Source organism: Simochromis diagramma, unplaced genomic scaffold, assembly GCF_900408965.1.
Source record: "Simochromis diagramma unplaced genomic scaffold, fSimDia1.1 OVJJ01000557.1, whole genome shotgun sequence".
Lineage (NCBI taxonomy): Eukaryota > Metazoa > Chordata > Actinopteri > Cichliformes > Cichlidae > Simochromis > Simochromis diagramma.
The window spans coordinates 2,865,116-2,891,114 of NW_024387156.1; the positions used below are offsets into that span (position 1 = coordinate 2,865,116).

Genomic DNA, 25,999 nt, shown 5'->3' on the forward strand with positions numbered 1-25,999 from the left:
TCAAACAACAGCTTCAAAGAGCAAAAAGATCCAGGGTCTGGCTGACAACAACTTGATCCGACAAAAACATTAATTCAAATAAGTTTTTTATTTGCATGAGACAAAATTTAAGCAACTGTGAAGCAGGATCTTTAAAGAAAACCAGTTGTAGCATTAACAGTGAGAGTTAAAATATGTGTGTTTGCATTAACAGGAAGCAGGCAGCGCTGTGGTCACTCGGAGACAATCAGCATTCCCAAAAAGCCAAGCAGGAGGAGAGGGCTATGCCTCATCTCATCACCAGTATGGAGGAGCTCACATTAAACCCTACACACATCAACACAAACCCTAACGGCAACTTGTCCAGATCGCAGAGCTCCGACCAACTACATGAGGTAGGACACACACACACACACACACACACACACACACACACACACACACACACACACACACACACACAGAGAACAGGCAGAAGCTTTGTGTATTTGACCTGAAATTGTCCTTACCCTCAAACTTCAGCATTCATAATCAGTATCCTCAAAACACATTATGTGATGTTTATCAAAAAAAAGTCTTGTTTCTTCTTTGTGTTTCTTATCACATTACAATATTTCAAAGAAGTGAATTTTCTGTGAGGTAATTCAACAAACTCCCAAAATATTGCACAATTAAACATTGAAAGCTGGCCTGCTTTTATTTAAGTGTATTGAGCTTTAAAGATTGAACTGGTGTTTAGTTTTTGCATGACTATTTAGTCTTAGGCTTTTCTTGGTGATAGGATTAAGTTGGAAACAGGAACTTTGTCTTTGACTAATGATCGGTCAGGATCAGCTATTTGTTGATGGTTCACTTTTAATCACAGGTATTAGGCACTCATTGATATTCTTTACTTACCGTTAGTTTTTCTTTTACATCATTATGATTATTCTGTCATTATTATTGTTAATAGCATCATTTATTTATTTATTGTGAGTTTATTCTTATTGTGAAGTGCAACATGTCAGCTGTCATACGGTATTTTTGTTTTATGTTTCAGGGTGACCAAACAGACGGTGGGCTGGGCCTGACTCAGGGAGACAAACTGAGAGCCTTAAAGAGCCGACGCTTTCCCCCGTCCAGCCACTACTAGTGCCCTGAGGTACTAAAACCTAACCAAATCAGTACCACCCATCACAGCTGAAACTTTTCAGTGGGAAAAATGTGATCTCTTCAAACTCAGCTGACTGCACATTTCCCCAACTTATAAGCGGTACATTTGCATAATGGTTGAAACTAGCAACACTGACTAACTAATGAGTTGTGAGGTCAGTCTGATGACATGATTTTAAGTCACGAGGAAGGAGGAGAAAGAGAGAGGACTGCTCACTTGTTGTTATTTATGAGAAATATTTTTAGTTCAGTGCCAAGCAATTTTTCAGGATTGGGAGTCCTTCCTGCAATCAGAACACACACTTAGGGCCGTCCGAAAAAAGCCTGCCGTGCAGCGGTCTCTTGTACCTTATTGCTTTGAGCACCAGATTTCGATATTGCAGGAACTGTGCCATGCAGAGTTATGCATGCTAGTATTCTGCTGATAGTTCTTTGAGAATCAACTTGTTGGTGGAAAAATGCGGTTTCATGTCTTGTTAAACTGTGTTATGTTGGGCAGTTTTCATCGATTTAGGTGAAGAAATATGAATAAATGATATTTTTGTGAGAGGGTCCCCAAAAGTTGATTCTGTTCATCTAGACGTAGCGTTTTCAGTGGGAGAAACGTTTCGTCACTCATCCAAGTGACTCAGCTGACTGAGGGTTTCCCCAAGCTTATAAACAGTACATTTGCATAATGACTGAGACTAGCACCACTGAGTGAACAATGGGCTGGGAGGTCAGTTCCTTGATCATATGCAAATTCTCAGTAGCATGGGAAGAAGAGCCTTCAGTTGCTCTGCTCCCAGGCAGATTATAACCTTGAAATCTGTTCAAGTGTGCATATTGAATGTGTACTTATTGTTTATTTTGTCTTGTTTTTAAGTGTTCTTCGTGCTGTCTTTCTTCTGTTATATGTTTTTTACTCTTATTGTGAAGTGTCCTTGGGTGTCTTGTAAGGTGCTTTTAAATAAAATGTATTATTATAATTATGTGTAGACACAACCCTGGTTCAGCCTTTGAGTTAGGTGTGTTAATTTACGCTTAAATGATTCATAGTTCATCTTTTTCTAGAGCTTGTGACAACTACAACCACTTTGGGTGATATGAAGCAGGAGTGGCCAAAATAATGATTACATACACGAAGTGGGAGGAACCTGAGTTAAACTTTCTCAGCTTTCACACAAGCAATTGAAGTGACTACCAGTGAAAGCAAAGGATATTGTTAACTGAGATATGAGGGGGTGGTAAATTTATTAAAGGGTTAACTAGTTAACCAAAGTCTGGAATTTCCATTGGCAATCAAGCGTCACCTTCAAGGCTGCGTGCAAATTGCTTTATATGTGGACAGAACATCAGAGCTCCTGGGATCCTAATGCAGTTCCTGAGATATTAAATTGGTTTCACTTAAAGGAATAAGCTACAAGAGACTGTTGCACTGCAGTAACTCACAGGCTCTTTTCGGATGGCCCTAAGTGTGTGTGTTCTGATTGCAGGAAGCGCTCCGAATCCCGAAAAACTGCTTGGCACTGAACTAAAAGTATTTCTTATAAACCAGGACAAGTGAACCCTCCTCTATCTTTCTCCTCCTTCTTCTTCCCCTGCTCCCCTGCTGAAAGGTGGCAGGCTGATTTTTCAGGCACTGGCATGTAGTCTGTCTTGTCTTAAGTTTTGTTCGGAGCCTGCATTGACAAAGATGTCATTTTTCAGAGTGGAGGAGATAAATGTGCACAGTAGATCAGCCTCACAACCACTCAGGTACAATTCCTCACAGCCAAACATATTACAGATTTCCTCAGTGCACACGAGGACATAGGAATCGTGACTTTTGATCACTGTCTCTGTGTCTGTGTCCAGACTGTCGATGGGCGCCACTTCCCCACTCAAGTCCACCAATTACCCGACATCCTCCAATTCTGCTGCAGCCAAGAGGATCGGGAAGAGTCCATCATCAACAATGTCAAACATCAGGAGGTCAGTGATCCCAAAGACCTCCTTTATCACACCCTTCTCACCTACATCACATCACCTCCTTTGTAACCTACTGCTTTTCATCTGAACTCACTACTCGCCTCCTTTCTTGCTCTGTAGTACTAACACACTACCTGTAGTACCTGTCAGAAGTGCTAGTGGCTGTAGCTGAAGTGGTAGAGCAGGTCACCTACTAATTGGAGAGTTAGTGGTTCAGTCCCATCTGCTCCAGTCTGCATGCAAGATACTAATCCATGCAACACCAGATTTCTTTAAGGCACTTGAGCAGCAGCTCTTAGGGTTGTCTGATGCAGTGAAGTATGAATGTGTGTGAATGTTAGATAGAAAGTGTGTGTGAATGGGTGATTGAGGGAAGTTGCGAAAAGAGTGCCCTGAGTAGAAATGCGCTATACAAGAACAAGTCCATTTACCATTTAGTAAAAGTACTTGGCTGATTTTCAACTTGTGTTTTAACAATGGCTGATTGAACCTGATCTGTTTCAGGTTTAAACTGGATTTAAATGGATTTAAGCAAAAGTAACAGGAATCCGGTTTAAACCAGTGTAGTCACCTTTACACTGACTTGAATTCAGATGGAGCAGACGTGTTGCATTATATTAGCTGTATTGTTTGTTGTAATAATTTGTTTGTGTGTTGTTTGCCTGCTGACTTTAGCTCAAATCTGAGCTCTCGATTGGCCAGCTCTCTCAGTGATCTGTACGCTGCTGACACCGAGAAGGACAGGAAGACTCTGTACTCCTCTCTTCCTCCCCCGTCCTCGTCTTCTATCTCTCTAAGCTCCCCGTCATCATCTTTTACTCCACCATCTGTCTCTCGCTATGGTAATGGACCTCGCAGCATACAGCATGAAGTCAACAACAACATCAGTCTATACAGCAGCCCTGCAGTGCCCCCTACAGGAAAAGGTCTGGTTCAACCAGGGCCTCAGGACTTCAGGCCCTACAGGGGCCCTGGGCCCTACAGCGCAACAAAGGGCCCCTCAGGACGCTACCTGAGCCGCTCCATACCTGTAAGTCCTCTGACACAGCAGCAGCTTGGCCCCTCCATCTGTGTTGCTTGGCTCTCTGTTTTCATGTCACTAACACACTGGATGCAACAGCAGATTTCTTTAAGCCACTTGAGCAGCAACTCTCAGGGCTGCAAAATGAACAGACTTTGATTGGTGAACTTCAGCCATGACATAACCAGGTTAATGACCTGCTACACAAAATAGTTTTGCTCTCTACTGTTTTTCCCCTGCATACCCGCTAAACAGGGTGACTGATTTTTTATTTTATTTTAATTTATTTTATTTTATTTTATTTATTTTTTTAGATGAGTCGCTCAGTTCAATCTCGTAAGGCCCTGGTTTATTTGATTGACAGGTGTACAAATTACCTGTAGTCACAGAATAGCTCCTTTCCATAGTTTTTGTGGATTATTTAGTACTGACTACTCAGTATGTCTGTGCATAGTGTATGCATGCTGGCTCAAGAAAGGGCCAAAGAACTAAATCTGAGGATGAGTGACATCACAGGGATACATACTTTTACGTACAGTCTGCAGGTTTACAACAGCAAAATATGAAAACAGAGTTCAATCTTGTATCTGTGACTTCTGGTTTTTTTTTGTTTTTTTTGTTTTTTTCCCCCCAAGTGTGTTAATAATGCACAGTAGTTGCTCTGGAACATTTTGACTCTCAGCCAGTAAAAACACAGCTTGTTTAATAGCTGATGTTTCCAGTGTGTTTCTGATCCATGACCTCTGCTGTTTTCCGTTTCCTTCTCTGGTGTTTCTGATCTGATCTGTGTTCTGACTGGACAGTAACAACAAGAACAAGGGATGAAATGATAAGGTGTCACCACTTCAAAATAGAACCCCATAAAAAGCAACACGGTATAGGATGAGCTGCTGAGACACAGAAGCCTCAAAGCCTGTAAATAACTCAGTAGTCTGTTAACAGATAAGTAATTGACAACCATTCTAATAAATATGTTTATATGCCTTATTGTGTTTTATGTTCTCCTAAAGATTTAATATTTTGTACATATTATTGACAAAGATTTACAATTATTAATACAATATGCAATATTTGCAGGTTGAAAAACACCTTGTCATTAGAACTCTTTTTTGTTTGTAATTTTGGGGGTTTATAAGTGGGATGTTAATGATCCTCTCGTTACTTTTTAATATCATGATGAACCTGGTGAATCTCTGTTTTCAAAGATGTTGTTTAGTTAATGGAGGTATGAATCAGTGTGTTTCTGTGGCATTTCGCTCCTTATGTTTCTCTCAGTCATGTTAACGTCACTCACACTAACACAAAGCTGCTGCTGAGCTGAGGAACCTGCTCAGATCTCAGTCCCTAAAAAGAGTTAACTTATTGTAACTAAAGTTTGAATATAACACATTTGAGAGGGGGTTGTAGGTGTTACTTGGATATGTACGTGTGTGAACATGTAGTCTTCAGCGCTTGATGACAAATCCAAATTCAATGATCTAATTTTTTTCAGAGGTTTAACAACTGGATACAGCAGGTAAAATGATCATTGAATCATTGAACATGCCACCAATTTTCTAAGTAGATATATTTCTAAAGGTGTTCTTGAGATGAAACTCTCACCTGATGTCAGTAACAACACATTCACTCCACACATGCAAAGAAATCCAACTACATATGTCTATGTCCGAGTCTGTGGAGCTTGGAAAGAGAAGTGACTGGACTTTAAGTTTCTTGAAGACGTTTCACCTCTCATCCAAGTAGCTTCTTCAGTTCTAAAACCAAATGGTGGCGAGTCTCAGGTATTTAAAACCTAGTGGGTGTGTCTCTTAAGAGGGTCATTGACCCACTATTGATCATGTCCGTCATCACATGAGCCAAGGTGTCAAAAAGGATGTGGGTTATTATTAGCAGAGGTTTCGGGGGAAACCATTGTGATAGCTCGTCCTATCGTGTAAACTATTGACACCTGATGCAAGATGTGAGTGGGTGTTAAGGCACCTGGGAAAGGATCTCAAAACTGCATTGTTGGTGGCAGACAGTTGGGGTCCTAAACCACCCCCTCTGTTCTAGGATGGTCGTTCACAGTGGGCATAAATGGCCCCTTTCACTCCTCTTTCAAACCGTCTGTCTCCTCTGTCCAAAATATGAACATTGGCATCCTTGAAAGAGTGACCTTTAACCTTTAGATGCAAGTGTACAGCTGAGTCTTGTCCTGTCGAAGTGGCTCTTCTATGTTGTGCCATGACTTTGTGAAGTGGCTTAGTTTGTGTTTGGGAGTTTTGTCCTTGGGATGAACCAGTTTTTGTCTGAGGGTGCGGTTGGGTCTGAAGTACATTGGGAGGTCATACTTATGCAAAATTCTCTTGGGTTTCTCTGATAAACCTGCTACACAAGGGATGACCATGTTGTTCTGTTTGTCATTTGACCTTTGTTTTCTGTGCATCTTTCCTGATTTGATGAAAGCCCAGTCGGGATAACCATGTGTTTTAAGAGCTTTCTTTACAGGGGTGTGTTCCTTTTCTTCCCCTTCTGCTTTAGAGGGAATGTTTTCTGCTCGGTGCTGCAGGGTCCTGATTACTCCCAAGTTTGTGATGAGTGGTGTGAGTCAAAAAGTAGATGCTGGTCTGTGTTTGTTGACTTACAGGGAAACCCACACACACAAAACTGAAGAAGCTTCTCAGATGAGAGGTGAAACTTCTTCAAGAAACCGTAGATATCCATACATTATGTGTAATAATAAGAAATGATAAAGGAAAAAGTATTGAACTGATTAAGAAAGGGAGGTGCAAACAGGCATGGAAAGTCATGACAGCAGCGGAAATCTGTCAGTAATTAGAAAGCAATCCTACCGCTTAGTGCAAACTAATATCAGCTGGTTCAGTGCCAACTGATGGCCTATGAAAAGGTGTCTCATACAAAAGAGTCATACAAGAAACATCTCAAGAGGGGTAAAACATACTGATGGCATTGGCTACATTAGAATTTTTACACTGCTCCAGTGAGTTCCACTGAGCACTGCTGAAGTAGAAAGAACATCATTACACAATAAACTGACCACGACTGGGTGGCCTCTGCAAGATTTCAGACAGAGGAGGGAAAAAAAATTCTGTTGTCAAAGAGCCCTAATATATTCTGGTCAGATGAGGCCAAAACTGAACTCTTTGAATGCCATAACACACACCATGTTTGGAGGCCAAAAGCCGCTGCATATCACCCCAAAGACAACAGTGAAGTTTGAAGGTGGGGACATCATGGTGTGGGGCTTTTAAGTATACGGCAGTGGCAGTTTTCATATAATCTGAAGGAAGAATGAGTGGAAAAATGTACCAAGACATTTTTGATAAAAATCTGCTGCCAGGATGATGAAGATGAAACGATGGTGGACATTTCAGCAAGACAGCGATCCCAAGCGCACAGGCAACAAAACTCTGAGCTGGTTTCAGAGAAGAAAATAAAGCTGCTAGAACGGTGCAGCCAGTCAGCTGACATGAATCTGATTTCTAGAATAGAAATGTGACCTCATGAGGTGTGATCACAAACTCCTAAGGCTCTGCACATAAAACACAAGACCTTGTCCCTCCTGTAAAGCGTTTGTTACCTCAGAGCCTGAGTGAACAAGTCATTTAAAACTGGATCCAGGAATTTTAGGGGAAAATGCCAAGTCAGCAGTTTACAAGCTAATTTCCCTAACATGTCAGCATGTTAGGGAAATTAAGAACAGTTGAACCAGCAAAAATGAATGTTTTGGAGCAGTGGGAGGTCACAGTGCTGACCTCCTACTTATTGAGTCCTAAGAAGGCTTACTAATCAAGACATTGCCAAATATTGATGAACTGAAACAGTTGTAGGAAATAGCAGGAAATGGCCCAGAATTCCTCCTCATGACTGTGCAAGCACTATAATCAGCTACAGGAAGCATCTGATGGAGATTCTAACGGGGTTGTACGAGTTAGTAAATTTAAGGGTTCACTTCGTTTTTTGCAGCATGCACTGTGCGTACAGCTTGGTTTCTGAACGGTTCATAAAATTGCTGCTTAGTCAAGGTATTTGTGAGTGCTTTAGCATACATGTAGGCATACATGGACAATGCAATGCTACTGTGACAGAGACTATATATATTAGCCACAGCACAGAGAAATGTTGTCATCATATATTTCTGATGAAAAATGTTGCCAATTATGTAAAATGAGCTTTCGGAATAATGAAAAACTGAGCAGCAGTGTCTGCTGTAAAAATGTGGGCATGTCTGCAGAGGCACAGTGCAAATGGTCTGCAGGGAGCAACACACAAAGACACTGTAGATACAACTCTGTTTAGACACCTGTGTGCTTATTTTAGTTTTACACAATCAGAAAATCCCTTTCATGTTGTTATGTCATTCCCAGCTACATTTATGTTGGTGCTGGTGACATGAACCAGCTCCACAGAGTACTGTAGAGCTTTTCATGTTTTCAGCTATGACTTTAGAAAGAACTCTGAATTTTCTTGTACAGACTTTTAAGGTGGCCATGATGTTTATGATCAATATAGATTGTAAATATCATGATGAACAACCGTGCATAGAACAAAAGTTTTAGATAAGCCCTGGTTGTTATAGTTGATTTCATGGATGTCAGTTCATCTGGAATTTCCTTTTCCCACATCGTCCCCCCACAGCTCTGTTAAAGCCCCCCACAGGAAATGCAGGGATCACATTTGCCCTAAAGTTAATCACACTGTTTGTTTTCTCTTTCAGTCTCTTCAGTCCGAGTACATCCAGTACTAAAAATACCCGACTGACCTGAAGACATTTTTCTTTTATTTTTTCTCTCCACAACCCGGCTCCTAAATTGGATGTTCAGAGGGAACCTTCAGATGTTTTCTCTGTCAGGACTGAATGTCCTGTGAGGTGATGGCTGCTTGCTCGTCAGACTGTGTAAATGAGCTGTCTGTAAATAAATAGTCCGCACACATGAAGATATATTTACATGGAAAAGATATATTTTATATTTGTGACAGAAAGTTGTATTTTTGTTTTAATGATCAGTGTAACTTTTTGGTAAAGTGAGGGATCAGCTGATGACAATTTGCTCTGTCATCATGGTTACAGTATTTCCGTCCGGCTTCTGATAGGTTAAACAGCATTTTGTTTGGTTGATGTGACGATCAGCCCTTTTTTTTTTTGTGTTTGTGTGTCTAATTTAATCTAAAGGAATACCATTATTAATAGCAGAAGAATAAGGGATCCAAAAACAGAATGTCATTAACTAAGCTCAGGGTGTTAAAGTGAGAATGGGTGTGAATGTGTGTGTTGTTACTCACTGTACCTTAAAGAACCAGTTTAGTTTTTTAGCGTCGTGATTGTAAAATGAAACCTCACCTCTCTGAATGAATTTGTCAGACTGAATTAAAAGTTTGGTAACAAGGAACCATTTCCACTTCAGTACAGTTTAGAACAACAAGAAGTTAATTCAAGGCCAGATTTCTGATATTTTGGCTGCCATCTTTTATATACAGTCTAACCAGTAGAGCTGGAAGGGAAACAATTTAAAGGAGTGAACAGTAAATGGAAAATGATTAGCAGGCAGTGAAGCATGTGGTTGTATAGTAATGAGTTTAAGCTGTGGGATCAGGGTTAGTTTTAGCCATGTGGACAGCAGACATCAGCAGGCATGCTCTTTACACTAGAAGCACTTGTTGCTGTGAGTAGCATCAGGAAGCACTTTGTGTTTAGCTAACGGTGTCAGTCTGAAAAGGGATTCGTGTGTTTATGTGGCCCGTAGAGTCCTCTTTTTAGGAATGACTGTGATCTTCTGTGTTGTTTTATGTGGAAAATAAGTGTTCTGTATTATTCTAAAGGTTATCGCCACAGGAACTTTCTCTAGGAAACAGGAAGTTAAACTTACTTTCTCTGCTGGTACGTCCTCCGAGAATGAGCCTCTAGATTAGAACACCTTTTACCTCCGGAAGCCCCCGTGACTTTTTAAAGGTTTATGAAACATAGAACCTTTTCTAGCACCTCAGGATTTTATTTTAATTTAAACCTGCAAAAACCCAAAAGTTGGACTCCTGTGTAAAATGTAAATAAATACAATACAAGGATTTGCAAATGTGGTAAACATTCTTTATTCTCATTATAGCACAGAAAACATGTCTGAGAACATGAGCTGAGAAAATGTGCCATTTAAGAAAAATATGAGCAGTGTCAGAAAGAGTGGGACACTTTCACATTTCCCACAGTGCAGCATTCCCTCTGCTTCCAACAGCACTCCTCTCTCCTCTGGGAGAGGAATGTTGTGCCTTTCTTGTCTGACAGAGGGTTGTAGCTGCGCAGCACTGCAAATCATTGCATTGAGTCTTTATTTACATTTCCAGAGTCCTAACAGTGTCTTTGTAATTTGGATTGTGCATAGATTCACAACTTAAGCCACAGACAGGAGTGAGGTGGTGTCATTGCACCATGTCATTTCTATCTGTGTGCAGAGGACTGAACGTGAGACCACATCAGCTGACTAATGTGCTTCACCTTACTGCTGCTTTTAGCCTGCTGTAAAATACAGGTCACGCTGTGCTGGATAAAACAATGCCCTGTGTAACTTTCCTGAAGCTTTAAACGCGCTTGATGATGACATCAGCACAGTGTTGTCTTCCTTTGCACTCATGGTGTGTGTAAGAAATGAGTTTATATATCATTTGTGGCAGATTCCTGGGTCTTTAACATTATCGTGGGCAAATAAAGTCAAATCTCCAGCTACCAACCCAGAGAGATCACTCGTTCTGAAATCTTTATTCGATGGTGATGTCCCTCGGTCACATGATGGTTTAACTAAACTGACGTGAAGTGCCTTAAATATCTCATGGATGAAAGTCACATACAGTTCTGAACAAATTTATGAGACCACCGGTTTTACACGAGAACAAATATTTCAGAAGTTTTTCACAAACTTGTTTAAAACTGAAAATTACTGAATTCCCTGAAGTTTTTATACCCAAACTTGATCCGGGACAGTGGACTGTGAATCGAACGTAACGTCCAACCACTGAAACGAAACCAATTTTTCTGTTTGCAAATGCATATAAATAAGTGTAATTTGGCATCTGGATCAAAAGGTAATTTTATTAATCTCATTTCCGAGAGAGACATGGGAATAATTATGTGCTTTACTGTTTTCTGCTTTTTTTTTTGTAAAGCAGAAAACGTGAAAAGTCATGGATAACAACAATAATGATATTTTACAACATTAAAAATAAGATTTTCATTATAGAGCTTGGTCAGAGTTAGGTCGACTGTGACAAAACGTGCACTAGATGGTGGTCTGATACATTTGTTAAGCACTGCAAATATAAGCAATGCACAGAAGGTTTTTATTTTTGCACAACTTGTTGCTGTTATGAAGAAGTGGAAATGGATGTCTGATGTGTATTTAATGTCTTACTCAAGTGTTTTACTGAGGGAAGGTTTAAAAAACATTGTAGTTTTTTTGTCTTTTAGCAGAATTTCTGTCTGAGCAATAACAGGAAATAAAACAATTCCTCTGACTCTGAGTTTGTTCTTGATCTGTTGATGCTACCAGAGTGTGGTTGGAAAAGTCTGGAACAGGACAAGTCCAGGTCAGACCCAAAATCGAACCAGTCTTAAAGCTTCGTTTAACCCTTAAGTTTTGTGGCTCTCTCCCAGTGGAGGTGCATGTCAGATGTTAAGACTCTGAGGTGCCACCTCCTGAGTGCAAAGATGTTTTTCAAGTTCAGGGACAAAAACGTCCTGCAGTGCTCGCACGTGTGCTCCCCCTCTTCTGCACTCCGTCCAAGCAGCGCTTTCACCTGAGCCGTGCCGCTGTGTCTGCAGCTCACAGTGTCCTGTTGTGTGCTGCATTTGAGAATAAACTTTTCTGGACATGACCAACCTGATTTTCTACAACATTAGTCCAAGTGTAAAACACACATGTATACAAACAAAAGCCAAATCCAGCATAGAAGAAGCTGTCCCAAGTCCAAGACTAGCGTGGGATGAACGACCAAAGAAAGGAAAAGTGCAACACAAATAACAGAAGTGATGATTCAGTAAATCAGAGGTCAGATATCTCAGAGCCTGGGGTGGGGGGCTGTCCAGACCTCTGACTTCATCAGGAAAAGGACTGATTAGTCTGAATCCTCATCAGACTAATCAATACTAAATCACAGAGGCTGTAAATCACTCAGGCTGTTATCACTCAGTCTCCAGATCATTCAATCAGTCAGGCAGAGGCCCCACAGTGACAGCTTCACTGTATTCAGCTCATTTACTCCTTAATGTGATTCAGCATGTCTGCTGCTGCTTCATCAGCTCACTGACAGCAAAAGGAAAAATTTGACTTTAAATGTATCTAAGTGAGAAGGCAGCATTGAAGTGAATTCATGTTCACGTTTTGTTAAAAGGTGTTAGTCCCAGCTTTTAGTCAGCCCAATAATACCAGAAAACATACGGCATGTTTTCTTCTTTTTGGGATTCAGCGCTAGGAATTTCCCTCACAGGACACAAAGTTCCTGCTGGGAGTCCAAGAAAAATGCTGATTTGTCCTTCTTACTATAACCACTGCCTGTGACGCTTCTGTCTTGTGGGTGATTTAATGTCACTGAAAAAGATCGTTGAAAAAACATCAGATTCACATAAATAGAGAAACCAAAAGTGAGAGGAAAATAACCCAGGTGTGAAACGAGGAATATCACATGTAGAGAATAACTAAATTTAACAGGAGCATGACAGAGAAAAAGCTGGAAACGTGTAGTGCACAGACACGAGGAGAAAGAAAAGGCGACAGGATGTTGAAAAGAGAACGAGAGGAAAGGCCGAGGAGCAGTGAACACAGCACAAAGCGACGGTGAAGTTTTCCCGCTCACCGCGTGTCCCGCAGAGGGCGCTGTTGCCCGCGCGTGCACACACACGCGCTTGGAGCTGGATGACGGGAGGGGGCGTTTGCTTCATCAGCCCTGTTTAGGGCTTCAGAGACCCTCAGTGATTCATCATCGCCGGATTTTCTGCTTCAGATCCCGAAACTCCGAGAAACGAGACGCTGCTCTATTTGTTCACGAACCCATCCATCCGCCCATCATCCATCCATCCATCCATCAGCGTGTTTGTGGCCTCAGCAGAGAAGATGGATCTTCTGTGTGTCCGCAGGCTCTTTGTTCAGCTCATCTCAGGTAAATGTCCTTCCTTCTGATAAATCTGGTTGTTATATGATGTCTTTGAAACGTAGAGAGATTTTTTGGGGTGGGGGTTATTGTAACCTCTGGATTTTCATTTGAGATTTCGTTCGTCATTTTCTCGTTTTTTCATCAGCTTTTGTGCATGTGGTTAGTATAGCGCAAATAAAGAATAAAAATTAGAAACATGCGTAATATATGAGGAAAAATCGAAAACTCACATTAAAAGCCACATTCAACTTCATGAAAATATGAAATGTTTCATTTCCTTTGCAATTTACAGTAAACTCTTTTATGTTTTGGTGTAACTCAATCAAAACAAACAAACAAACAAACAAACCTACTAAAAAAAAACCAACATTTGGAAACCCGAGTGACAACACAAAAATGCCAGAAACTCCAATTCCTCTAATGGCCACTCGTGGATGGTTCTAAAAGTGGGTCAGTCTCAGGTTAAAACGTGCAGCTTCACAGAATTAAAAGGTGTCTTTCCAGTATGGTACAAATTAAGCTGTTCCCCTTCATAACAACTGCACTGATAGTGGGGGCAGGCCGTGGCTGCTTAGACTGACACCTGGCCACCTCAGTTCTTTTATTTCTAGGTACTGAATTTGGGCTCTTCTTTTTATTGACTATTTTGTCATTTTTATCTCACAATCCATTAAATATTCCAAAATGTACCACAGAAACGATGGAGAGGTCCAGCACAGTTTACAAGGCGAGGCTGCAAGCCCCAGCAATCAAAGCAACCACACCCGTAATTTAAGTCTCGCCAGTATCCAAATGAATGAGTTCTAAAAACATGAGCTATCATAAAGTTTTTATGAAGGTGGAAGCTCAACAGAAACCAAAACTGTTTATTTGTACCAAACTGTAAATGTGCTTTTAATGTTGTAAACGTGGACATTTGAACATGGAAGCACAGACGAACTGCAGTTTTTGTCTCTTCTACACTGGCTAAATTGTTTAGTCCCACAGGTTATTGCTTGGTAGACACACAAGAACATCAGGTGCTGATACATTTCCATCCACGTGGATAACCTTCCTTTTCTCTTAAAATTCTTGACAAAGTAGTTGTTGAACAGCTAACAGAACGTCTGCAGAGGAATGGTTTATTTGAAGAGTTTCAGAGCTCATCACAGAAACAGCTTTAGTGAAGGTTACAAATGATCTTCTGATGGCCTCTCACAGTGGACTCACCTCTGTGCTTGTCCTGCTAGACCTCAGTGCAGCGTTCGATACTGTTGACCATAATATTTTATTACAGCGATTAGAGCATGCTGTAGGTGTAGTCATTTACATGAACAAATTGTAGTCTAATAGACTCCAATTTGTTCATGTAAATGGAGAGTCCTCTTCACACACTGAGGTTAATTATGGAGTTCCACAGGGTTCTGTGCCAGGACCAGTTTTGTTATACATGCTTCCTTTAGGCAGTATCATTAGAGAGCATAGCAATAACATTTTCACTGCTATGCAGATGACACTCAACTTTATCTGTCATTTTTGACCAGGACATGTCCTTCAATGCACATATTAATCAAATATGTAGGACTGCTTTCTTCCATTTGCACAATATCTCTAAAATTAGAAACATCCTGTCTCAGAGTGATGCTGAAAAACTAGTTTGTGAATTCATTACTTTTAGCTGGAACTACTGTAATTCCTTATTATCGGAATGTTTTAAAACTCCCTGAAGAGCTTTCAGTTGATCCAAAATGCTGCAGCAAGAGTACTGACAGGGACTAGAAAGAGAGAGCATATTTCTCCTGTATTGGCTTCCCTTCATTGGCTTCCTGTTAAATCCAGAATCAAATTTAAAGTCCTGCTCCTCACGTACAAGGTCTTAAATAATCAGGCCCATCTTATCTTAATGACCTTATAGTACCATATCACCACATTAGAGCACTTTGTTCTCACACTGCAGGCTTACTTGTGGTTCCCAGAGTAAATTAAAAGTAGAATGGGAGGCAGAGCCTTCAGCTTTCAGGCCCCCCTTCTGTGGAACCAGCTCCCAGTTTTGATTCGGGAGACAGGCCCTCACTCTACTTTTAAGATTAGTCTTAAGAATTCTGGTGATTCTGAATCCTCCCTTAGTTATGATGCAGTGGGTCTAGGCTTGCTGGGGGCTTCCCATGATATTTCTTCTTCGGTCTCCTTTTTTCACTCACAGTGTGTTTATACACCATTTTACATTTAATCATTAGTTATTAAAAGTCTCTGGCTCTCTTACAATGTCTTTTGTCCTCTCTTCCTCCCCACAGGTCCTCTAATTATTGAGTCCCCCCCCCCTTTTTGTATTATTGCAGCATCTTTACTTTACAATATAAAGCACCTTGAGGCAACTGTTATTGTGATTTAGCGCTATATATTCATCAGCCTCATTCATACATCATCTGTATTTGAGGCAAAGTTTACCTGAGGTTCAACTCAAGGTTAACAAACTCTAACTTTTCACTAAACCTGTTTTCTGGAACCTGGCCCAGCTATGTTGTTGCTTTGTATAATTTTTGTTGTTTCCGTCCACAGCTGTGCTCCTGATGTCATCGAAGTACATTTTGGCTCTACGGGTGGACATAACTCCTGAAACCGCTCTGTTCGGTCTGGGTGAGCGTCAGCAGCTGGTCTGCTTGTTTCAGGGCTGTACCACAACGCCAAGTGTTTCCTGGTCCATTCTGGGGGACCGGCCTCTGAGCGGGTCCATCAGCACCAACCAAACTTGTTCTGTGTTGACCTTTGAGCGTGTAAAGATGGAGCATGATGAAGCGATACTGTGTACAGTCAGCTGCAATGGAGACAGGAAACAAGCGAAACGCTCGGTGCAGGTTTACTGTGAGTTACCACTGAAATGCAGCATACATTTGAAACGTTATGTTATATATTTTATTATTGCTCTATTTAAAACAACATGAGTTTAGTGCACTTTTGTAATTTTGCCTCTGTACACATAAAGTAGAGTTTAAATCTAAGATCAAGATGAGATCGAAGTGCAGAGTGTGATTAGGAATCACAGAAATTTGGATGAAAACCTTTTGCTGAGAAACAGAGGTCTAAGACCCTTGCATCACCAAATACTGTTTCCTCCTCTAATATCCTACGCCTTCATTTTTCATAACCACGTTTACTTTATTTTAAAACACTTGCTGTCACTTTAGGATAATTTTTCAAAGTGCAGGGTAATCCATTAGATTACTTCCGACCCTCCCAAGGCTCACATCACAGAGGAAGAAGAAGAAGTTTGACCTTGTGATACGTAGTTAGATTTGTGAAAGGGTCCATTCTAATCCAAACCGCGATCCTTTCCACACTATACCGAGCCGTTTTGGTTACCAAAATCAAGCGAAAAGGTGAACAAATCTTGGCTTTTAAGTCCTGTAAAAGACTTTAGAGGCTTTCATTCTCTCCCAGCAATATGCTTTTCTAGTGCATCACTTTAATTCTACTACAGCAAACAAAAATCCACTGTAGCAAGTACAATGTAATCCACCTCACTCTGAATCATTATGGACACCAGAATCAGCCTAATCAGTCACCAGCTGGCTGTCTGTGTCGGGACCCCTGTCTGTCAAAGTGGCGTTACCTTCATGCCTCACCAGCATCCATGCAGAGAAGTTAGCATTAAAAAAACTGTGAGCTTATGAATTATCCAGACACAAAAACCACATTGGAACCAAACCTAAGGTGCTACAAGTAGAATTGCACCGTTTTTATTTACTATTAGACTGTTGTTGTTGTTATAAGAATTAATGCCTGCCCTCTGTGTCTCTGCTGTTCTAGCCTTCCCGTCGGACCCTGTCATCACAGGCCAGGATAATGTCAAACTGGGGGTAAAGTCCACCCTGACCTGCAAGGCATTTAACATATATCCTGATGAGGAGGTGAACATCACTTGGCACAGTGGGAACACTATCCTGCAGACCACAGTGCAAGATGGTGAATCCGGGGCAGTCCAGTCTGACTACAACTTCACAGCTGAAAACACGGATCAGGGAAGGAATATCACCTGTAGGGTCACACTGAAGCTGAAGGACCTGCCAGATAACAAGAAGACCAGAGAAAGCGCAGTGCCAATAAATGTCTTATGTGAGTCTGGGTTTGGTTCTGAGTCCTCACGTCTGAGTCTTGTTGTCCGTGTCTTCATAAACCCGACTTCTCTGTCTCCAGATGCTCCTGTCGTGAAGAAGTTGGAGTCTAAGGAAGTTATGGCCGGCTCTCCGCTCACTCTCACCTGTTTGGCAGAGGGAAATCCTGAGCCGACCATCACCTGGAGTTTCAGGACAGCAGATGGCCGAACTCTGCAACACGGTCAAGGCGGTCAGCTCAACTTCACAGCGGTGGAACTGTCTGAGGCTGGACGGTACGAGTGTGATGCGCGAAACACGGAAGGAACCCACAGTAGCACCGTGGACGTCACGGTTCACAGTGAGTGATGGTCCTGTTTCACTCTTAGTATGTGCACTTCCTTTAGTTTCAATGAGTCAGTTGTGTCCCTTGTGTCTCCCTAACAGGTCCACCCACTAACACCTCCCTCTCTGTACTTCCGGGTGAGGAGGTGGTGGAGGGTCAGCAGGTAACTTTTGTCTGTAGCTCAGAGGGTGCTCCGCTCCCCAGACTGGTGCTGAGCAGGAATGGGACAGAGCTTCAAAGCGTTGACAGAGCGTCCACGATAATCTTCAACCTGTCTTCCGCCCTGCTCGAACACTCTGACGTCTACCAGTGTGATGCCTCTAATCTGTACGGATCCCAGCTGGCCTCCAGCTCCATCACTGTCAGAGGTAGTCTTTCCTCCAGTTTGTATCGTACAAGGTGATCTCAGAAAAACTCTCAAATTTTAATATGAAATGAAATTAATGAAAGTACCTCATGTGAAGGTACTCCTAAATGACCATCATGTGTTGTGATGGACGTCTCTAATCCCATTTCCTGATCCTTCAACCTGCTGTGAATATTCTTCCTCAGATGTCACACCAGATTATTGCAGACATAAAGCATCATAGATATCACAATATCTATCTTGCAATACAATTGATTAGTCATCAATTTCATTTGTAATTTTTCAGGTGCAGGTCAAGTGTCTCGTTCCTCCAACATGAGGGTGTAGTAGTAGGAACAGTAATGAGAAGTGTTACATTTCTTATCAAAACATTTCTTGAGTTTGATCTCATAGCCCTGCAGCCACAGAGAAAGGAACCTCTGTAGTAAAGTGGAGGCTTAGCTATAATTATTGATTAAGCTACAATGGACCAGACCCAGTTTAACCACTTTGCAGATTAGTTTGGATCCATGTTTAAAGTGAGAGAAAAACTATTCAAGTTAATGGTGTAAGGGTAAAAAAAAAGCCTCTCCTGTAAAAGAGCCTTCACAGACAAGATTAGAATAACTGCTTTCAGTGTGAACATGCAGGATCAGTAAGATGTCTGTGTTCCTCCAGCTCACCCTCTACAGGTCGAGGCGAGTCCTCAGGTCTCTGCAGCGAGAGGTTCAGCTCTGAGTCTGAGCTGCAAGGCCTCCGGCTGTCTGCACACCCCCATCCTCCTCACCTGGTTGAGGAAAGACCAGAACCAGACTGTCCTTCAGACAACCTGGCCGCAGGACGGACTCTCTGTGCTCCATCTGCAGGACCTGGATCTCCAGGATCGGGGTGAATACAGCTGTCAGGCTCAGTGCGAGACCGTCAACAGGAGCAGAAACATTCAAGTCCATGTCTATTGTGAGTCTGACACACCTGATAGCAGTTATAGTCCCGCACTGCCACTTTATTTGGTTTCAAATCACACCTATTAAACCTAATAAGTAGATTTTCATGTTCATTTGAAGAATCCTCTCAAACCATTTAGAGATTGCAGTAGGTGTCGAGTGGGGAGTGGACCCAAATGAAGACACCAGAGACAGAACTAAGCTTAAACTAAAAGCGAGCCTTTATTGATGGCTGAAAAACTGAGCAACAAACAAATGAGACACAACAACTAACCTAACAAAACCTCAACTGGGAAAAGCAACTAAAACCTGAATTCATGACTCTGAAAACAGGATGAACTGGGAACCTAAGGCGTGAAACATGAACAGGGACGTGAAAACGTCGACCAGGAACACTTAAACATGAAATACCTGACTTGACGCTTGCCACACAGGCAACCCGACGAGGAACAATACACACAATATGTACACGGAGGGTAACGAGGGAACCGCAACTGGAGGGAGACACAGTTGGACCTAATCTGACATAACGAGACAAAGGGGAAGCAAAGCTAGATAAACCGAACAGAGGACAAGGACTATCAAAAAGAAACAGGAACACTCTGACAGACTCATGACACGCAAGCTTGACATGGTGACTGGGAAGACGAGACAAACTAACCACAGGAGGAGATCAGACGCTGAGGGGAGGAAGATCTAGATACTAAACAGAAGCCAGAGGATCTAATAAGAACACTAAAGTACAGGCAAACTAAACATAAACCCCTCAGAGAATCTAATGTAATTTAGAATATCCTATTGCACAGTCCAAAAACATAAACACCGGGTCACTGACAGTAGGAATTGTATTGCAAAATATATGATAAAGACTCTTTAATAATTGTTAATTATTAGATTAACAATGAGAGGAAAAGAGGAAGTTAGAGGAATTTAAAGATAAATGAAAAGGATTTGTTGTTGTTGTTGGGTGGTTTTTTTTTTTACACTGTTTAGTGTCTGACTTGTGTCCTCATATTTTAAGAGTTTTATGTACTAAAAACTTGAAGCGAAACCTTTACAAGTAAAGCAGAACAGCACAAGCAGGAAAGAACTTCTAAAACATAAGAAAATGTGATGTTTGTCAGTTTTATTCCCAGCAGTCTCACACAACAGGAGTCAGACATTCAATAATCTCAGAGGTGCAATCAAAAGATGAACTGCTCATAACAGACATGAGGCTTAGTAATGTTTGCACAGATGTCCTGACGCCGAGCTGCTCATCAGTGTGGGGGTAGAGCTGCACACCACTGCTTTCACTGGTTTGGCGATAAAGAGCAGACCATGCCCCGACAAACATCGCCGTTTTCATGACTGATCAGTTAACCTAGATCAGGTTTTCTAGATTTTTCTCCAAAGTCAGTGTGTTTTTATAAAACAAATAACTGTGTTTCACCGGATCACATCAGAGCTAAAAAGCAGCTCCAAGAGAAACTGCAGTGACAAACAATTACTAACACGCTCGTGATCTGAGAGCCACAAACAGAGGCTCATTTTAAAAGGTTTGTTGACCGTCAGATCTGAGCTGAAGAAGATGAACTCCAACGCTCTGTCAGGAAATGACAACATGGGGGAAAGAAGCCAAACACTCGCCCATGCACTCATCTTTACCCCCCTACCACTTCAACAAAGACTGAAAACATGCAAAATCCTCCCACACAGAAAGGAGGCGAGGACTCAGTGTTTCTGACAGTTACATCCACACTTGGAATATCTGTTAGAGTGCATGACCTCGTTACGGCACTGGACAAGAAGCAGGAAAATGACCATAACTTAACCATCCTCATCAAGTTGCTGAAAGTCTTCCAAGTCACTTAAGGTTGCTCAGCTCTCCATTCACGGACTTTTACATTCTAGTTGTTAAACTTGCTTTTCAATGACAAAGATTTTAGAGATGCAGTTGTTTGTTGCATGCCTCGTGTGTTCCAAATATTTTCATACTTTGTTACTAGGTTTTTAAAGTCAGAGTTCTTACTTTGATCTCGGAAATCTGGAAAAGAAATTTCCATAGTTGCAGTTCGTTCGTCTTCCATAGTTTAGAGTCCACTGGTTGTTGTATTTTCAGAGTTTACAGTGTTCCCTGCTTTTACAGGTGTTGAAAACGATTCAGTGGAACCAAAATTGTTTTTGAGAATCATAAAAGGACTCATTTAGGTTTCAGAAGTTCATTTAAAGAGGTTTTTGAGGTCTTTCAGGGGAATCTAGTATTCTTTAAAGAGTTTTTAAAGCTTTGAGATTTCAGTGATCCCATTTCAAAGGTTTTAAATGGGATCTGTGAGTTTATAGGATATTAAGGAAGTTTGGTGCTTTGTTAGGCCTGAAGAGCTCTCGATGAGGTGAATGAGGAGGTTTTAGATGAACATATTTTATTGGTTTAAATTGTATTAGATTAGCAGTCCAATTTTCTTTAACAGTTTCTTTAAAAAGCCGTGCATATATTGAAGGAAAGGGTCTCGCTAGGATTCAGGGTCCTTGAATCTGCTGGAATCAGTACTGACATTTTGCAGGTCTTTCTCGTGGTCTTAGAGTTCTGTGGCAGGGGGCTGTTTTGAATCTAAAAATTTCAGATCATGAATCCCAACTATGATTCACCGCTTTAAATTCCAAAATATCAGAAAAGCCTAAAAAACTTTACTTTTGATGTCTGTTGACTTTGATGAAAAATGTTTCTTATGTATAATTAGCCATCAATTGATGTTTAAATCTTTGGAAGCCGATTCTTATTGGCGCAATTTATATATTTTCACACTCCTGAATCATCATTAGCTACTTACTTCTCTCTCTCTCTCGCTCCAGCGTTTCCATTTGATCCCGTACTGGAGAATCCTGGCCCTGTCCTGCTGGGGGAAGAAGCAGTCTTCCGCTGTGATGTCATTAATGTCTTCTGGGCTAATCAGCTGAGGATTCAGTGGCTTTTGGGAAACAAAACGGTGGCGGAAAAGTCGTTCAGTTTCTCCAGTGTTTTACAGAACGTCTCTTTTAGTCTCCATCACCGGGTTGACGAGGATCATCAGGTGCTGACCTGCAGCGCAGACCTACTGCAAGAAGGCGGAGACTTGTGGAGGTCCAAGAGGACCAGCATCCATCTGCAGGTCCACTGTAAGTGTTTGTTGTTATGTTTTTTCTGCAGCTCTCATTTTTTTCAGATCCAGCTTTATTAAACTCCTGATCTAATTCTTTTTCAGATCCTCCGAGGAATACATCACTGTTAATTAGGCCAGACGAGGAGCTGGTGGAGGGTCGTCACGTGACCTTTAGCTGTCTCTCAGATGGAGCTCCGGCCCCAGCACTGGTGCTGAGCAGAAACGGGATGGAGCTTCAAAGAATCAAACCAGCCACCTCATCACCACTGACCTTCACCTTCTCCCCCATCCTCCTGGAACACTCTGACCTTTACCGGTGTGAAGCATCCAACAAGTATGGATCTGAAGTGGCTTCTCACTCCATCACTGTCAAAGGTCAGATCATTAATAATAATTATAACAGGCTTCTTTTTGTTTTTGTTTTTTTTCTCTGACAGTTGTAATCAGAAGCCAGAGACAGAAATAAACTTCCGGCATTACAGTGGAGTCATTAGTTCAGAACGTTAGCTGCCAGGCTCAGTGCCGCCATGCATTCAAGGATGAAAACTCAGTATAAGTTAAAGCGTTTTGCTGCTGTGGTTTTCCTAACAGGGCCATCAAGTGAAAGAGGTTGAAATACATTGAATAATGCAAAAGTGAATCTTATGAAAGCAGACATTCTGATAATTTCTTTACCAAACATTCAAAACTTCTCTGTCTGCTCTTGCGTCAGAGCTGATCCAGGTTGTGACAGGCATAAAAATAGAATCATGTCCGTGGGCCTTCTAAACCCAACTGGTTAAAAATAACCATATTTATAGAAAAGGCCCCATGAGCTGTAAGTGAAACAGTGAGGAGTAGATGACCTACTAAATGATGAAACGCAAAGAAGCAAAATGTGAAAGAATGTTTAGTATCAAACTGGCACTGTTTGTTTTTCCTGTGGCAGGGCTCTCCGCTATCAGGTGATGATGTGTTGGTTAGAGGTGTGACAGAAGGTCAGCAGGTTCAGCTGAGCTGCTTTCACACGCTTTTCACGTTCACTGTATGACCCTCTTTCCACTGAGATTCAGGTTACACGTCCTTATGTTAAAAGAGGACGGGTTAGTTTAAACAGATATGAGGCAATTGTTGTTGTGATTTGATGCTAAATAAATAAAATTGAATTGAAAATTGAATTGGTCAAACTATGACTGAAGTGTTTCTGGAAAATCAACAGAGAATGAACTTGCAGCGACGTCTACAGAATGCACTGTAAAATCAGCAAAATACACTGTAAACTAGATGAATAAACTATAAGAACCAGCAACACAGTGTAGCCCAAGTGTACTGTGGTTTATGCTCAAAGCATGATTTTACTGCATTAAAGATAGTACTGTACCTATAGCTATAGATGCTGAGTTGCATGGGGATTTGAGGTAGATAGTATTCTTAGAGTTTATAGGATAAAGTGCATTATGAGTATATGGATATCAGTTGCTTGTGGTCTAAAGTGCTTTGATTGGACAGTAGGGACTGGGAAAGTACTATGCAAATGTACCTTGCTATAGCTGGATGTGCATCTTACCAAGGATGTTGCTACAGTTAGTTACAAACCACGAAATCAAAAAGTACAATCAGTACAGCGATGTTATTAGTAATTTGTAAACTGTAATATATATTGTATGAACACAATATATTAGTTAGAACAAAGCTAAACTCCCCAAAATGACAAGTTTCTCAGTTGGGTCTTTTCACATTTCTTGCAAAAGTAGTTGTACAACAACGACAACAACAAAAAGGAAGATCTAATTTTAATCTGTTTTCTTATCCAGCTCCTCCGAGGAACACCACAGTCCACATCCTGCCGTCTACAGTGGTCCAGGAGGGGCAAAATGTCACTGTCTGCTGCCAAACCATCAGTTTCCCACCGTCAGCTGTGATTCTCAAGAAAATGACCAATGGCACAGAGCTATATTCTACTAATGGAACTTTCCTACTGGTCAATCTCACAGCCAAAGACTCGGGGTTATACCAGGTCAACGTGACCAATGACCTTGGGTACCAAGTCAAAATCTTCAGCATCAGTGTCAGAGGTCAGTAAAATTAGTTTGGATTTTATTATTCCCTTTAAGTTAAAATGCTCAAGTTTGATTTGAACATATGTTACCCACAGCAGTTCTGTAAACAGTTTCACAAAACTGGCCTATTTTCTTGTGCAGAGAGAAGTACCAAGCTTCCACCCAGTTTCAGCGTCATCATCATCCCAGCTGTCTGCATCGCCACTGTTCTAGCAGCTTCCGCTCTGTTCCTCGACTACGTGAGGAGATCCAGGAAGAAAGGCTTTTATCAACTGCCCCAGTCTGCTCCACCTTCAGCCTGAGGCCAACCCTGGCCTAAAAGGCCCCTGGTTCATGCAGCTACCAAGTGTGTAGCGTCAACACATCTGAATCTATGGCTGTCAGATTTTTTTTTAAATGTGACTACCATGTGCATGTGGCTGCTGCAGGACAATATCTCAGTATGACCGATGACTTTTATTTCAACACGTGCTTTGTGCTTTTAAACACACGGCTTTGATATTCATAGGTGTGACCATGTTGTCCCAGCAATAAGCGGCTAACAAATGACATAATGATTTTCAGTATCCAGGAACATGTGGCTATATTGTCTTTCCGTGTGGTTAACACGTTCCATCACATGGCTACACGTCACATGTAACTGCCAACTCTGCAGATGCGTTTTACAGTTCATGGCCCAATCACATCCCATTGTATGGCTACTGCTTTATGACATGTGGTTATGTAACATGTGAATTAGACATGCTGATGTGTGGCCACCACTTCTAATAAGGCGTTGTGTGCTAACCATCTCCAATTATGTGGTTACCCCATCTTGACCTATAGCTAGCATTTCCTAAAATGTGACTACTACCTCTTAACGTTTAACTACCACTTCTCACAATCCCAACATGGTATAAGCCTCCCAATACAACCTCATATCCCAACAGGAATTGCCATACAGTTATCTTCCATTTGCCAAAAGCAGGCGTGTATCACAGCATGTGATAATATCAAACCCTATCCTATCCTGTCGTATCCTGTCACATCTTATCCTTGGTTATTGTGACATGGGAATTCTACCTCCTGATATACAGTTTAAATATTTCAACATGTGGCTTGCTATCTGTTCACACATGAAGCTAATTTTGTCCAACATGTGACAAAACTACCCAGAAACCTCTCCCAAGTTCATGGCTGCCAAATTTTAAAATGTGGCTGTTCTCCCAGCAAGTTACCAACATCCATGGCACTAATCAACATGTGACTACAAGAGTCCAGCTTGATAAATAAACACTACCTATGGCTCAATAATCTTATATGCAATAATTTTCACTGTCAGCTTTCAGCAGCATTTTATTCTCTTATCAGGGTCAGCTGAGTTAGTGACTTTTCGGTGACTGTGAACATTCCTCTCAGTGAGAGCTACTCAGCTTAAAGATTTGTGGAAAGCAAAGATGTTGCTCAACTTGTTAACGGAGACTTTCTGACTGACACCATATGGCTGAACTCTTCCAGAAAGTCTTCAGTCTCCTCCGAACTCTCGCCGTGGTACTGCTGCACACTTGGTGTGATGTGGAATTATCTGCAGAGTTATTAGAGATGATATGTAAATATGTGTACAGTTTCTTTTTGCTTGCTTTCAATAAAGATATTTATGTCTTTATTTATTATCACAGGCTTTTTGAAATTTCAGTGTGCGGGATTTCCCCGGGAATTCCCTGTAAGTGGCGAGCTTTCGCTTTTATTTCTGTTAGATTCGGTGTTTACTGGAATCCTTGGCATTGACTCAGCTATTACCATGGTGACGGCTGAGCTGCATTTCAGTCATTTCAGCTCGCCAGCCTTTAAACCCAAAATTAAATAAACACTGTCTGTTTTTCTCTTTCCTTACTGCTCATTCACAAGAAAGATCTGGC

General features: G+C 41.4%; 2 protein-coding genes across 2 annotated transcripts in view; both read left to right on the forward strand.

Annotated features, from left to right (window-relative positions):
- The window catches only part of cdc14ab (cell division cycle 14Ab), a 32,989-nt gene extending 21,381 nt beyond the window's left edge, over positions 1 to 11,608 (forward strand). The window contains 7 exon segments of the mRNA XM_040048576.1: positions 194 to 374; positions 1,019 to 1,087; positions 1,089 to 1,120; positions 2,821 to 2,868; positions 2,968 to 3,084; positions 3,757 to 4,111; positions 8,820 to 11,608. Of these exon segments, the coding sequence (XP_039904510.1) occupies positions 194 to 374; positions 1,019 to 1,087; positions 1,089 to 1,120; positions 2,821 to 2,868; positions 2,968 to 3,084; positions 3,757 to 4,111; positions 8,820 to 8,849 (832 nt within the window). The 3' untranslated portion in view covers positions 8,850 to 11,608.
- A 1,353-nt stretch (positions 11,609 to 12,961) lies between these two features.
- On the forward strand, positions 12,962 to 25,746 carry vcam1b (vascular cell adhesion molecule 1b). Its single transcript, XM_040048574.1, has 10 exons — positions 12,962 to 13,243; positions 15,776 to 16,078; positions 17,024 to 17,329; positions 17,411 to 17,668; positions 17,755 to 18,021; positions 18,678 to 18,956; positions 21,776 to 22,078; positions 22,165 to 22,437; positions 23,856 to 24,116; positions 24,243 to 25,746. The coding sequence occupies exons 1-10, from the start codon at positions 13,198 to 13,200 to the stop codon at positions 24,401 to 24,403; spliced, it is 2,457 nt and encodes an 818-aa protein (XP_039904508.1). The 5' UTR covers positions 12,962 to 13,197; the 3' UTR covers positions 24,404 to 25,746.
- Positions 25,747 to 25,999: the final 253 nt, after the last annotated feature.